At 42.9% G+C, this 16,216-nt stretch overlaps 1 protein-coding gene across 10 annotated transcripts in view; it reads left to right on the forward strand.

Moving 5' to 3' along the window:
- The window catches only part of Sorbs1 (sorbin and SH3 domain containing 1), a 240,625-nt gene that overhangs the window by 156,866 nt on the left and 67,543 nt on the right, over positions 1–16,216 (forward strand). For all 10 annotated transcript variants that reach the window (XM_029563061.1, XM_029563062.1, XM_029563064.1 and 7 more), the window contains 2 exons: positions 2,493–2,665; positions 6,037–6,100. In XM_029563061.1, the coding sequence (XP_029418921.1) occupies positions 2,493–2,665; positions 6,037–6,100 (237 nt within the window). The remainder of the gene's footprint in view (positions 1–2,492; positions 2,666–6,036; positions 6,101–16,216) is intronic.

Here is a 16,216-nt window from a genome sequence, read left to right on the forward strand (position 1 = left end):
ATTCATGCCCTAATGATTTATTTTTAAAGAATTATTTTAAAGAATTATTTAAAGAACCTTGAACATAGCATATGTATAGTTATCATCTCATAAGGTCTACATACCAAGCAAGACAGAGTTTGAAATCACTGGCCAGCCCCTTTTTTATCACTTGGGAAAGACCTTTCCGGGTGGGAGGAGAATGCTCAGAGACCCAAGTTAAGGGTAGGCTCTGGTAACTCAAAGTCTCCCTATACTTCTGGGCTTCCTACCAAATCCTTGTCCTCATGTTGGAATTTCCTGGGAGCCTGAGGACTCATCCTGTAAAGAGTGTCTGGCCTGACATCCTTTGAGGTTTATGGTAATGATGCCAGGGATCAGGTTTGTTGAAGCACTCACTGAGTTGAGTCCCACATGGAATATTTAGAAATTGTTCTGCCCTCATAGATGGAGCATAGATTTTAGAAGTTTGTCTGAATCAGGACAGAGTCACTCCACTGAGTGATCCTCCCAGCTGTGCCTTTACACGTGGATACTTCAGATTGTCAGAACTTTGCATGGAACCCCAGACCTCTCCTTTCTGTCAAAGTATATTCCCCCAGCCAGAACTATACTTCTCAGTCAGTGGGCACTTCTTAATTGCTGGGGCAGGGGAGGCATACATCACTGTCCTTCATTCTCATCAGCTTCACTCATAAGGCCTCAGGCTTCTCTGACTTAAGCTTTTTTCCCTCCATCTTGCCCTCCAGTTACCATCCAACATGGTTCTTCCTCTGTGCTAAATTCACCCCTACTTCTTGCTTACACATTTATCCCTTTCTCTACAATTTTGTACCTGTCCCTCCTGAAATTGCTTCCTCAGATGATTCCTATATCCGCCTTGGGAGGTCCTTCCACTTTTCATTCTGTATCTTTGATAAACCCTCAGTGTGTGAATTCAGCCCTTGACTCTGTACTCACCTCTGTCTACCACAGAGATCTGCCATCACTTTTGTGCTGGTAGATGCAAAACTGCACTGTACCAAGGCACTTCATTGGGGTCCTGCTGTATTTCTCCTGGAGTCTCTAGGGCACTTTTTACCATGGAGTCTCATTGTCTTCTCAAAAAGTTTAGTGTAATGCCTGACACATAAATAGGTCATAGTAGTTCAAGATGGTAGACAGTTGATTTTGCTGTTTCTTCTTCCAGAAACACCTCTAGTTCCTTTTCATTCTGATGGTTTCTCTTAGGCAGGTTGTCTACAGCTAGGTTGTATGCTGTCTCCTCTATCAGCCCTCACTGTCCTGTTTTCATTGCTGGCTCCCTTGATCATTCTGTCTACTAGGGTGTAAGTTCCCTAAAGACTAGAATTCCAGAATGTTTACCTTCATGTCCACATGCAATGCACAAGGTGTAGCATCTGGGAGGTGCTTAGTGAATGCCTCACCAATAACAGGATGATTTGGCTTGGAAAAATAGGCTGTAACCAGTGACTGTGTAATCTGTAGACCACACCTTGTATGTTTATTACCTCTATAAATTGCAGTCTTGAAATAGGTTAAATAAACCTAATGAGCACCTAGCAATATTCAGCCTTCTGGGCAGTTTGGCTTGAACTTGTTGATGGAAATGTTATTCCCATTTTTTGAATGAGAAAACTAAGACACGTGAAAGTTAAGTGACTTTCCAAGACAAGGAACTTTCCAGTAATGTTTTGTTACCTCCTTATGGTTCTGCCTGCTCCCTTAAGAGTCAGAATTTCTCAGAAATACTCATTTCAATATACATACCTCTGCAAACTTCTTTTTTTTAAAATTAATTTTATTTTATATTTTATGTGTATGAATGCATTGCCTGCATGTATGTAAGTGCACCTGTGTTGTGCAATGCCCAGGGAGGTCAGAAGAGGGTGTCAGATTCCCCTGGAACTGCAGTTACAGATGATTGCTAGTCACCATGTGGGTGTTGGGAATCGAACCTGGTTCCTCTGCAAGAGCAGCCAGTGCTCTTAACCACTGAACCATGTCTCAGCCCCCCCCTTCATTCTTTTTTTTTTTTTTTTTTTTTGGTCTTTTTGAGACAGGGTCTTCCTGTAGCCCTAGCAGTCCTGGAACTCATTATGTAGACCAGGCTGGCCTTGAACTCATAGAGATCTGCCTGCCTCTGCCTTCCAAGTGCTGGGATTAAAGATGTGCATCACCATGCCCGGCTATGCATACTTCTTTTTAAAGGGCTAAATAATAAATATTTGATGCTTTATAGACCATTTGGTCACAGATACTCAGCTTAGCCATAGTGCAGAAAAGCTTCCATAAATAGTATGTAAACACATCTGTGTGCCTGTGTGCCAATAAAACTACTTACAAAAACAGGTGACTGACCTATGGGCTGGGGTTTACTGACTCTTCTCCTAAGTGGAATGAATTCCACTTGGAAATTAATGAACACACTTTTCCCCTAGCTAGACTGCTAGAGGTTTTCTGCTTTGGTTCTATCAAAAGAGCTTCAGCTAATGGCTGCTTTTCATTTCCAGATCCTGCCTCAGAAAGAAGAGTGAGCGAGCAGGATTCAGCACCAACCCAGGCAAAACTCACCTCACCTGGCAGGGCTTTGGAAAAAAGAGCAAAGGATGACAGCAGGCGGGTGGTGAAGAGTGCACAGGACCTAAGCAATGTGTCCATGGATGAAGTGGGCATCCCACTCCGGGTATGTAGACCTACAAGCCTCCATAGGCCTTCAGCTTAAACAGGTGCTAGCAATGATGTGGCCCTGTGTGCAGGTGAACCCCTGTGGGTTCACAGAGACTTGGAGGGGATGATCCTGTCTCTGACACTAGCATAGACCCTAAGTGCCACACCCCTAATGAGCTATAGTCCAGATTCCTCCCAAAGTGTGTGTAGGGTATTAGTAAGTCTTGAGGAAAAAGGAATATCTGGGTAGAACAAAGTCACAGAGACTTTTCTGCAGCAGAACATCTGAGAGGCTTGAAGCTCATGTGTGCTCCATGGGAAGGGCCTTCGTCATTGTCCTGTGGAGCCTGTTTAGCGAATCTTCCTCCAGAGTTAGAGCATCACAGCCTCACACTCTCCCTATCTATGGGTTCGAATCCCAGAACCCATTTGGTAGCTAACAACTGTTCCTAACTCCAGTTCCAGGGGATCCAACTGCCTCCTCTGTCCTCCATGGGCACTGCCTGACATGGGTGCATTTACATACATGCGGGCATAACACTCATACACATAAAATTTAAAAAAAAAAGCTGGACATGGTGGCACACACTTGTAATCCCAACACTTGGGAGGCAGAGGCAGGGGGACCTCTGTGAGTTCAAGGCCATCCTGGTCTACATAGTGAGTTCCAGGACAGCTGGGGCTACAGGGAGACCCTGTCTCAAAAAGACCAAAAAATAAATAAATAAATAACATCACAATATAAAACACAATCCAACTTTAAAAATCCCATGGTCTTTAAAAAGTTAAACGCTTTAAAAGCCCAAGGTCTATTTAAAAAGCCAAACTCTCTTAACTGTGGGTTCCTGTAAAATCTAAAATAAGTTACATACTTTCTTATTCCAAGAAAGAAGAACCTTGGAATGGTTACAATCAGAGCAAAGCAAACCTAGAATCCAGCAGTGTAAAAGCTTAATGTCCCAACATCTGGGACTCACACATGATCTTCTGGGCTCTAATGGCCTTGGATAGTAACACTTCTCCAGCTCTGCCATCTGCATCACACAGCTTGGCTTATTGGCTTAGGCTGGCTCCATGCCACATGTGCTGCTGTCCTTGGTGTCTATCCCACATTCCTGGCATCTCCAATATGCTGGGCCTCTGCTGCCACTGTGGCTGCACCTTCATCAATGGCCTGTCTTGACCACCTCATGGACTCTGACTCTGCTACATGGTGCCAAGCCACTACAAATTGGGTTGCATCCTAATCAGTGGCCTCTCCTGGTCTCTCATAGTGCTGAGCCTCAACTGCTCTCAGTGACCCCTTCATGCCTTAAAAACTAGTACCATGTGGGAGAGTTTTACACATTCCAAGTTTGGCTTCCAGCTTGAGATGCAGACTTGTCCTTTCTGGACCATAGCTTCTATGTGCTGACCCTGAGAAAATACTCCCCTGAAAATTTCAGTTCAATAATTCTGGTCTGTTATTAATTACAGCTGATTTTCTACTCTAGCCAACCTGCATCCATTGTCCCAGTAAAGCAAAGGTTTCACTTCTACAAATTCATGATTCTAATATAGCCCACAAAGGGCACTGATAGTCTTTGACGGACTCTCAAACTTCCCTCTGAAACTTTGTAAGCCAGACCTTCGTCATCTACATTTCCCTCAGCATTCCCATCTGCCAGACTCCCACAACAGCTCATTAAGCCCTGAGCCCTCTAAGCTCAAAGTTCCAAACATTTCCATAATCCTCCCCAGAATACACCGTGGTCAGGTCCATCACAACAATACCCCATGTTCCTGGTATCAATTTAGATCTTAGTTTGCTTTTCATTGCTGTGATAAAACACTGACCAAAACTAACTTGGAGAGGAAAGGGTTTATTTTAGCTTACAGATTACAGTCCATCATTCAGGGAAGCCAAGGCAGGGCCCAGAGGCAGGAACTGGAGCAGAGGCCATGCAGGAATACTGCTTACTGGGGGGCTTCCCCTGGCTTACTCAGCTACCTTTCTCATCATACATCCCAGGCCCACTTTAATGTATGCATTCTACACTTGGCTGTGTGCAAGGTGACTTAGATACCTTTGTACAGAATAACACAGATTGGGCAGAGATAAACCATGGTAAGCAAGGATTTCTTGCTTCATAATTCTAGAAGGGCTTGACTTCAGTTTTCCACAGTCTACATAGGGAGAAAGAGTCTCTCTAAAAATGAAATTTTGATTGATGCTTGCTGGTTTGTCCTGTTGTCTCAAACCAATCTGGAAAACAGCATGAGAATGTGAAGATGTAGCATTTATGTCAGTGGGATGCTGTGTCCTGTTTTTGTTTCTGTTATCTAGTTAGCTATAAAAGTTCCCTGAGGATTTGGGCTGGAGAGATGGCTCGATGGTTAAAAGTACTGGTTTCTTTTTCAAAGGTGGTCCCAGGTTCAGTTCCCAGCACCTAAATGGTGGCCAACAACTGTCTGTAACTCCAGTTTTAGGGGATCTGATGCCCTCTTTCTGGCCTCTGTGGGTTTGCACACACACACAGTGCACTTATATTTATGCAAGCAAAGTACTCAAATACATAAAATAAAAATAAATTTAATCTTTAAAAAAAATTATTTTGAGGATTTGGACTGGTGTTAGATCCTAAACAACCATTCCTCTTTTGGGCATCTTCCCAGACAGCAAGTGGCCCCTAATTTACTCAGAGGTTATGAATCTCTTCATTATATCCGCACAGATAAGAAACTGCAGAATTACATACTTTCTCTTGTTTAATCTCATCCATGGATTTGTAAAGGTCTAATATGATTAGGTACCCTAGTCCAAGATTAGTGGGTGATCCTAGCATTGTGTGTATATAATACTGCGTGTTATATACATTCAGAAAATTATGAAAAATTAGCTTGGTGGTATGTTGAAAACTTCCATATGAGTTGATGTATATACAATATTATATAAACCAGATTTATACCTCTTTTGAGAAACAAAGAGTGAAATTTTAAGAAAGGCTGGGTTCATTTCAGGTCTGTCTTTGCTGCTATGTCCTTTGATTAAACATTATTTAAAGACTCATGTCTGAATTTCTTACTTTGTCTCTTCTTTCTTAAAAGTTTTGCCTTTACAAAAAAAAAAGATATAAAAATTCGGGTTAGTGATATAGGCACTGGGTTCCATCCCCAGTATTTTCCTGTTTGATTTTGATGTAAGCACTGGTATCAGTCAGCTGTTCTCACTCCTGTGCCTATGTGTCCCATAGGACACTGCCCCTTCCAGTCAGCTCATCCTAATTCTGAATTAGGAACTGTCTCTATAGCTTCATGTGTTTCTTTATTGAGTTCCTTGGTCAAATGAAGTATGCCAGAATTTCCTTTTTTTTTTTTTTTTCACCTTTTGCCTTTGTTTTTCTCCAGAATACCGAGAGATCAAAAGACTGGTACAAGACCATGTTTAAACAGATCCACAAGCTGAACAGAGGTACTAATTTTCATTTGTAGAAGCTATGTGGTGCTGTGGGCTGTTTATGGACTGTTGGTTGTGGGGAGCTATATTTTACTCAGACTCCAGGAGATAGGGTCCTGCAGTTGGATTGCCTTAGCTACCGGCCTGCCTGAGCCCAGCCATGTGCCTTAACAGTGCCAGTGGGGAGAATTGCACCTGTGACCGCCTCAGCTTTGGAACTTGGAGTCAGCTTGCAAGTCTTCCCTCCCAGCTGTTGAGTGTGTCAGGCTGAGCCCAGCACTCCTCCTGTGCTCTCACACCTATCTGCCCAGGGAATAAGCAGCTCCATCTCCCACCTGCTTCTAGCTTTAGGTACAGCTTGGGTCAGCCCATGACTGCCTTGTGGGCAGAGCAATTAAAACTCTTCATACATGGATTTAACTCCCATGCATTTGCATGGCTTTGGGACAATCATATCCTTTTTTGTGTGTCTGTCCTACTTCCAATCCTCTGAAAGATGCTGTGGGAGTCCAAATGAGGACACACTTGACCTTGTAAAGTGCAATGCATTGTGCACCTCTAAGGCTATGCTAATAGGAAAAGTAAGCTTCCCAGCTGGGAGCCAGAACTTGGCAGGTAGCTCTGAGAATCAGTCAAGAGCTGACACCAGAGTCTGCTTAAGCTGAAAGAGGCACTTACAGATCAAGAGGTCTCCTGAGCTGTCAATGAGTGACCCAGCATGGTGGCTGAACCTCAAGCCAGTGCATGGGTAGATCACAACCTCAGTAGCTCAACTCCCATTGCTGCCTGTGCCGCCAGTCACTGCACTGTGGGAAGGGCGCTGCTCTTCCTACGAGCAGAACATCCTGTCTTTCCCTGTGGCCCAAATCCAGTCTGGCCGCCTGCCATGTAATATACCAGAGAAAGATTGTTCTGGTCAGTATTCCCACCTAAGTGACAAATATTCAATCTCTCTGATTATAATGATGCTAACCAGCATCACTGTTAATTAGATCCTGCTAGATTCAGAATGATCAATGCTGTTTCCTCCTTGAAGAAGGCTAACTGCAGGGACAAATGCGTGCATGTGCACAAAACATGTAACTCTGCACCACAGTGGTCTTTTCATGCTATTAACTCCTCTAAATTACAGGTTCTAAACAAAACTACCTGCCCTAATGGAGGCAGAAGAACTTGAAAAACTAAGACTCTACTTGTTTGCCTTGATTCTAATGTGCACAACACAGTCTTTGATTTAAAAACATAATTTTAGGATTTGATTTACCATATTTGATACCTGGCCTTATATAATGTGAAAACTTGAAGCTTTGTGTTAAATGCTTTTTGCCCATTGCAGCCAGTTTCTATGTAATTTTTTTTTTTTTACATGTCTCAGTTATTCAGGCAAAAGGACTGGATTTTAAAGAGTGGTTCAAATTTCTTTCAACTCATTAGGAAGCTTATTATGTTCCAGAATTCAAGGAGCCTAAATGTGTGTGGATTCCTACTCGTTCATTCTCTCCATTTGTATCTTCTATTCTCTCTCTCAAACCTGCTACTCTGCCTAGACACTCCTGAAGAAAACCCTTATTTCCCTACGTACAAATTCCCTGAACTTCCTGAAATCCTGCAAAATTCTGAAGGTACCATAAATTTAGACAGTCTGTTGTCATAGCCTTAAAATAGTTCTTAGAGTTCCATTATAAGCATAAGGTTTGGCTTTTAGATTTTGTTTTTAATAATCATTCTCCATTTGACGAGAATCTTATTTCACTCATTTGTATGATGTGCTGTATTAAAATAACTAAATTCTTCCTAAGTCATTAATCTGTTCTAAGTGTGATGCCTGTGTGCTTTAATAACACTAAAATAGAGAGATAGTCACTGAAAAGTCAATTGGGGATTTGTCAGTTCCTCCACTTCCTGGTGGATAGCTTCCAAACCCACTGCTTTTCTCTGCTGCAGAGGACAACCCTTACACTCCTACCTACCAGTTTCCTGCATCTACTCCTAGTCCTAAATTTGAAGGTAATTACGGGAGAATCGTGTGCCTCCCTTTGCACTGGTGCTGCTACTTCTTTCACCTTGGGGATTTTGCTGGTGCTGAGGACTGCTTCCCATTCATTTGCTTCCATCTAACCTTGTGTTGTGTGGTGGTGTCTCACTCTTTGCTGGCTGTGTAACCAGAGTCCCACGTGGTATTGTAATCCTATGTCCTAAGGGTTTACATTGCTAAGGGGGTAGCCGTCATAGCTACAATGCCCTGAACAAACATGTAGAGCCCTGGGGAAAGCTGCTTGAACCAACAACTCAAGGCTCGGTCTGGTATTTGGGGTGTCACCTGGTGCTGGCAGCTAGGCAGTGACTTGCTGAAGCTGAGGAAGGAGACCTGCCAGCTACCAACAACAGAAGCATTACCAGTTCCCTACACATGTATCTAATTCGTCACTGGGCCCCTCTGTCACTGGTCTTTAGGATGAGGGTGTCCCTTTTTGGTTGGGAATTCCTGAAGAGATATGTAAGTATAAGAGTCAGTCTTACAGACTAGGAAATGGCTCAGTGGTTAAGAGTGCATATTGTTTTGGGAGGACCCGAGTTCAGTTCCCAGCACCACATCAGGTGGCTCACAACTACCTGTAATTCTAGCTCCAAGGGCTCCAATCTCCACACATAGATACATACACAGATTTTAAAATAAATCTTTAAAAAAGAGCCAGTTTTGGTGCAATATGATAACTCTTGAAAAGAAGATTTGGACCAAGCTGAAAAATATTTCATGGAAAAACTGGATAAGATTTGATCTGCAGGGGGAATAGCACACCTGGATCCCAGAGATGTTCTTTTTTTTTTTTAAGGGGAAAAGTGAGGGTGCATAAGATGGTGACAAACAAAAAGTGAGTTGGGGCAGCATCTTGGAGGTCTGTCTCCCACAGATTGGATGGCCTGAGGCTGTTACAGGCAGGGCTCTTGCCTTCCTTCCTCTGCTTGACTGTTGATCTCCAGGCTGGGTTTCATGGCCTCGGTCAAGCTCCTGTCATTGGCCACTACAGCTTGCAGCCCTGACTGACAGTAGGGTCTGCTTTTTGATAAACGGCAAGTCTGACACAAGGGCTGTTTTGCCTAGAGGCACAATAGTAAGAGATGACAGGACAACTTGTCACATGTATTTCGAAGCGGATATGAATATGTATGTATATGCATATGAACACACCAAAAAAGGAAGAAATGGCCTAAAAGAATAAAAAGCAAAAAGTTAAGTTGAACATAAAAAAACCTCATATAATAACATAGACAATTAGAGTTTAACACGTTTCAAAGAACCTGTCTTCCCTAGAGATCTTTTAAAAATAGGGCAGATTCTGTCTCACACCCCCATCCCTGCCTGGATGACATGTCTAGCATGTTGCTGATGTATTCAGTTAGATGAGGTCTTTTTACAAATGAGGAAAATGTATGAGCTAGAACATTTAAAAAAAGTATTGGGCATGTTCGAGAGAGTCTCTAGATTTCTGAATTAGTGGCTTTGGTGGTGTGTGAGAGCTGGTCACCTTAGCCCTGTCCGTGGTGCTGCTCCAACAGGTAGCCCTAGGCTCTCTGTGTGCACTTGTTAACACAGGAGAAACATTGATGGCTTTCACTGAAAGACATTGAAGACAGGTATCAGCAGGAAATGGAGGCTCTGCCCATAGAGTTTAACATGGACTAATAGAAGCAATGGTGGTGCATATCTGTCATCCCAGTGCTCAGGGGCTAAAGCAGGAGGATTACCCTAAATTTAAGGCTGGATTGGGCTACATAAACTCCAGAATAGCCAGGGCTAAAAGAGACCCCTTGAAAGGGAAAAAAAAAAAAAGAGCCAGGCAGATTAATCTTGGCATTTGGGAAGCAAAGGCAGGCAGATCTCTGTGACTTTGAGGTCAGCCTGGTCTACACAGAGAGCTCTAGGCTAGCCAGGGCTACCTAGTGAGACCCTGTCTCAAAAGGAGTGTGACAAAAAAAGGAAGAGCTCTTTTGAGAAAGAACCTAGAAATTCTCCCTCAGTCTCATGGGGAGAATCTCGTTGCTGTTGCTGTTGTTTTGTTTTGTTGTAGTTCAGAATTCAGAATGGGGATTGTCTATAATAAGCCTATGACAAACTATCCCTCCTTAGTCTAAATTCTAGTTGTTGAAGCAGTACATTAAAAAAAGATACTTGTGGGGCTAGAGAGATGGTTTAGCTGTTAAGAGCACTGGCTGCTCTTGTAGAAGACCTGGGTTCAGTTCCCAGCACTCACATGGCAGCTAGCCACTGTTCACCCATAAGTCCAGTTCCAGGGGATCCAGTACTCTCTTCTGGCCTTCATGGGCATTTCACACATGGGGACACATATATACATGCATGCATGCAAAACATTCATACACATAAAAATCAAAATAAGGAGGCTGGAGAGGTACCTCAGTGGTTAAGAGCACTGGCTGCTCTTGCAGAGGACCCAGGTTCAATTACAAGCACCCACATGGTGGCTAACAACCATTTGTAACTCCAGTTTCAGGGGATCTGACACCCTTTTCTGACCTCCAAGAGTACTGCATGACACAGATGCACCTACCTACATGCAGGTAATATACTCATACACATAAAAAAGTAAAATAATGAATAAAATACTTAAAAATCAAAATAAATAAATCAAAATGTTTTTAAAACACACTTGTAATGTCTCAAAGCTGCTTCTTCTGAATAGCAAGAGACCATGTGAGCATGTGTGTGCACTGGCTTAGGAACCTTCTTCCCCAGTTGTAGTGAACAAGTAAACTTCTGGCCAGGCTTCTGGAAGGTGAACAGAATCATCATGTCTTAATCATGTTTAAAATGTAGTTTACAAAACAAACCTCTGTAAATGACAGCAAGAATCCCTTCCAGACCCTTTATAATCCTTACCACTGCTCGATGCTGCCTCCCCTGCCCTTTGCATCACCGTCAGGTGGGAGCAGGAGGAGCTATACAGAAACAGCTTTAGAAGCCCACCCTTTCCCCTGCCCGGGCTCTGCTTTAAGTATGGTGGTTGCATGGCTACAGACTGACTGCCGTTAGTCAATCTTTACCCTATACCAGAGCTTCTTAAACACTCCCACTGTGACTCCTTTCCACCTGAGAAATTTTTAAGCTACTTCAGATTCATAAGTATATAAAACAGGCATATAATCAAACATTTGCTGAAAATAAATCATAAAGAAATTTATTTTAAAATAGTTCTTCAATATATAAGCTTTTACCATTTGTTAAAGGTGAAAAATTTGCAACTAATGAGAGAAGTGCTTGTTCACTTTTTTTTTTTTTTTTTTTTTGGTGTTTTTGGGACAGGGTCTCCCTGTAGCTTCAGCTGACATGGAACTATGTAGACCAGGCTGGCCTTGAACTCACAGAGATCTGCCTGCCTCTGCCTCCTAAGTGCTGGGATTAAAGGTGTGTGCCACCATGGTTGGTGCTTATTTATTTTTACATAAAAAAATAAATCTCAGCTGAATATTTGATATTGAAGAACACAGAACATCTTCAGTGTTTTCCAGAGTTGATCAGTATGATGAGAATGCCACTTCACATAAATATGTAGTCCCAAATAGTAGAAGTATATTAGGGCCATTTTAGAAATTGGTGGAATTCATAGACTCAAGCCATTTACCAATGTTTGTGAAACTCACATCACCAACTCAATTTTTAAAACCACATAGTCTTAACAAAGTACAATCTGAAGAGAGACTGATTGATACTCACATGCTGAAGAGTGATAATATTTAAAGTCTTTAAATTAAACCATTATGCTTCTGTAAGAGCAGAGAAGCTCTGTACAGTTAGATTGCAGTTTAATCTAAGTCCAAGTGTTTCAGGCAACATTGGCTTGACCATATGTGGGTTTAGAAACCTTTTGCTGTTGCTGAAATTTTCACATACCCACATTAAGTGAACTTGTATATGGATGCAACACACAGGTTTTTTGTTTCTTTCTTTCGTTGTTTTTTGTTTGGGTCTTTTTGAGACAGGGTCTCCCTGTAACCCCAGCTGGCCTGGAACTCGCTATGGAGACATGGCTGTCTTTGATCTCTTGATCCACCTGCCTCTGCCTCCAGTGATGGGGCCACTATGCCCCGTTGCAACCCACAGTTTCAGAGGCAGTGCTCTTTGCAGGTACAGGCTCCATGCTGAGTGTAGAGCCACTGCTACCTCATTTTCATCTCCCCAGCAGCTCCACAACATGAATCTGAAGAGTATGAAACTCAGGGAGGTAGATGGCATGTGCAAAATCACCCAGGAGGTAGCAGAGCCAGGGTTCAACGTAGAACTCTAACATGGGCTTTTCAAACTCTGTTTGCTGCTCCACTGATTCCTTCTCTTATCCTCATATGCCCTGTTATCCTGGTTACCCCCTCTTTGTCAAAGATTCTTTTCATAACCCATTGTTGCTTGTCCTTAGTCAGTCCTGCCTTGGGCTGCTGAGCTGGTGTCCCCTAGGTAATGTCTGGGAATGTGCAATGAGGGAGGCTTTCTGATTAATGGAGCCATGGCAGACACACTAGAATGGGGAGATAACTTCTTCCCCAAGATACAGTTTGGGAGCGTGGATATAGGACTGGAGTGAGGAATGTAGATTTGAAAATGCTGATCTTGGAAGGACAGCTTACTTGCCCATTCGAAGTCAAGAAAACAGAATCTATAGCAAAACCTGTTGAGCCGGGTGTAGTGGCACATACCTTTAATCCCAGTGCTCAGAAGGCTGAGGCAGGTGGATCTCTGTGAGGTCAAGGCCAGTCTGGTCTATATAACGAGTTCTATGCCATCCAGGGCTATGTAGTAAGGCTTGTCTCAAAAGTCCAAAACCAAGAGAAAACAAAGAAAAAATCCAAACCATGTAATTGATAGGTTGCTTTGTGATCCATGACCTGTGAGGACCCACTGAGCCATATCCGGGTGAAGGGCTGTTGCCAGAGGTGAAACTGGAGAGTAGCCATCCTGTTGGCTCATAGCTGTCCCTGCACCACTTCAGGCTGCTGATGTTCACTCCCACACTGTTGCTATGACTCAAGATGTCACTTCTAGGCACCCTTAGGTTGTGGTGCCACAGGGGTCTGTCTTGTGTTTTCTTTTTTCCCAGTTTTAGACCAGACTTCACTAAGGCAAGGCTTGAGGGAGGCAAGTTTTCTCAGGCACAGATTTAGTTGGGTTAAAATAACTCTAGTAGCCTTGCAGGTTTTCCAAGAATAGCCTTATTTTGCTTGAGCTCAGGCTAGTCGTTCTGTTGTGAAGATGCTTGGCTAAGTTGTGCCTCCTGTCCCAAACTCCTGCTAGCCCTGCCCAGGGGAGAGGCTGAACAGCTTGCAGTGGTCACCTTTGCTCTCCTTAAGTGAGCTGCCCACAAGGTCTCCGCCCAGCATGTGCAAAAGTCTTTGGCTTGTCAGATAGTTAAGTCCAAGGCAGCAGTCCCCTTTCCACCACTAGGACTCGGGAAGCTGAAAGGAAATGAGAATGGTAAGCCTTTCTCCAGCCCGCCTGTCCCCCCAGACTTTCTCCTTGAGCCTCTGTTCCCTTCTACCAGATCTCATCTCTCCTAGGAATCCTTTCATCTCAATGTCTTTGGCAGCTACTCTTCACCCTGTCTTGGCCTCTTTTTCCCATCTCTTAAATTTTAATTATCTTTAGTCAAAATATGCATAACCTGTGACATCCCACAAGCTCCTGGCTTCCTGCCTTTCTTGGCCTCCTTACCCTTTTGCTTGCTTTTCCTCTCCCATTTCAGGCTCTGCCTCTCTCTTTTTCCTAGACTATTTTTGTGGGGTCTATGTGTGCTTCTGTCTTTTATCCTTGTTCTTTGAAATACACAGAAGGAATTATGTTGAATGATAGAGCAAGATCATGTTAAAAGCGAGCCATTATTATCACAGAGATCATTTTAGAAGCGCCTAAATGGAAATTTAATGATATAGGTAGTAAGTGGTGAATGATGCTTTACCGAGCATACCATTTTGTCAGTTCCATAGCGTTTATAGAAGAATTTCAGCCAACACTCTCTCCACTTGTTTTTAAGATCTTTATAAATTCTAAATAGCAGTAATAAAATAACCTGGAGAGAAGTCTCTTAGAAATTCATTTAAAGTCCCTGTGTTTGAAAAGGCAATTGTGTGGCTCCTGGCAGCTTTAAGAGGGTAGCTGTCCCCAGATTGTGCTACCAAGGACAGCCTGTCAAAGCCTCTGGAGAGCTGTTGGTATGTCAACATCAGAGCTCAGCAGGGGCCTTCAAGGCCCTGAAGTAAGTTGTTCACCCTGCATAAGTGCTGTGTAATGCTCCAGCTTCCTGGAATCATTGGCATGGGGAATTTGGAGTGTTGGTGCCAAGGTTTGATGGTTGCTTGGTGCTCCGAGGGGTACAAATAGCATGTGGTTCCACTGTGAACAGGAATCACAAGATTCCCAGCTCAAATGAATCCCCTGTGGCATCATTTTAAAGACCCCTTGGAGGATGTGATGGCAGGTTTTGCATCTCTAGTTCATAGATAGCTTGAGAAAGGTTTTATTCCATGTGTCCTAACTAACTGTGCTTAAACATATGCACGTGTGCATACACTGTTTGGCTAGCTCTAGCATAAGGGATAAAAAGAATGTCCCTTATACTCAGTTTCCCCTTCCTTGGTGTTTCTAACTACATACCCACCTTAGTGTAGACTTGCTTACTAAGAGAACGTTTCAAAAAGCAACAGTACAAGATGTAGCAGTGTTACCCCTTATCCCTAGTAGGAGGGAAACAGTGTGTGGTGAGGTAACTCAGAAGGCTTGCTTAAGCATCTCCCAGAGTGGGGTGTTAAGAAAAGTAGAGCAAAGGCTTTGAGGGCTGGAGATGGCCCTTGAGTTTCAGGACAACACTTTTCTTCACCTCTTCCATAATAAAAATAATAATGGACTATCCATCATCACCTTGCCCAGAATCGGGCGTATGAAGGTGGAATGAAAGATAAGAGCAAAGCAGCCACTGTCACAGGACTTGGTGACATGAGAAAGCAGAGTCAGAAAGACCTTGTGTGTCTTTCTTACTATGTCATCAAGGACAGCGTTTTCTGACCCTCCTGGGACCCTGGTTTCCTTGATTATAAAATGAGGTTTACATCCTCTGCTATGACTAAATTTCCAGCTACTATTAGGCAGTTCACAAAGGGAGCTTGTATTATTATTTTCATTCAAAGAATGAAGTAAATTGTTATTCCATTAGATTGTAAGGCAGCTATCAAAAATTAGAATATGCATTTCTTATAATTTTTCATAATTGATAAAGTTGTTCAGACTAATCCATTCAACTTCAGTGTGCCTTTGTAAAGTTCCTAAACAGAAGACACTTTCACCAAATAAGAGAATAGTTGGTTTTTTTTTTTTAATCTTTTTGAGACAGAGTCTCCCTGTAGCCCCATCTGGCCTGGAACTTACCATGTAGATGAGGCTGGCCTCAAACTCACAGTGATCCACCTGCCTCTATCTCCAGAATGCTGGGATTAAAGGTGCGTGCCACCATACCAGGTTTAAGAGACTAGCTTTAAGAGTATCAATCATCAATCACCACTTGGGAGACAGAGGCAGGCAGATCTCTTGAGTTCAAGACCAGCCAGGTCTACATAGTGAGCTCTAGGGCTACAAGGAGACCCTGTCTCAAAAAGACCAAGAAAAAAAGAGTCATGCAGTCTCTGCGTTGCCCTACCCCTCGCCTTCTTTCTTCTCTTCTCCAAAGTACTTAGGCTTCTCAGGCTGTTTTTTTCCTCAGAACGATGCTCCATTGTCTTCTAATAAGCCCCTCTAAAATTCCACATTAGAAACCTCTGGGGAAAACAGTTTTTTAAAAAGCTTAATCTTAACATTAAAAATATACTTGAATACCATCCCTTCACTCATACTTTGCTTCTAGCCTTAGGAACCAGGTGGTAGTTATAAATTCACCTCCTCACCATCTGCTGGTAGGCTGTCATCTTCCATGACTCAAAGAAGTTTAGAGTTCAGGGTTAGGCTTGGTTTGAAGTGGTGATATGTTGGTTTCTAAACTGACTTTAGTGGTTTTTTTTCTCGTCAAGTTCCCCCCAACTAAAGCTGATTTTTAGTGTTCTTTGATATCATAGTACTTTATGAGTACAATAAGTCCCTCA

This window comes from Nannospalax galili, unplaced genomic scaffold, assembly GCF_000622305.1.
Source record: "Nannospalax galili isolate Female #2095 unplaced genomic scaffold, S.galili_v1.0 scaffold875, whole genome shotgun sequence".
NCBI lineage: Eukaryota > Metazoa > Chordata > Mammalia > Rodentia > Spalacidae > Nannospalax > Nannospalax galili.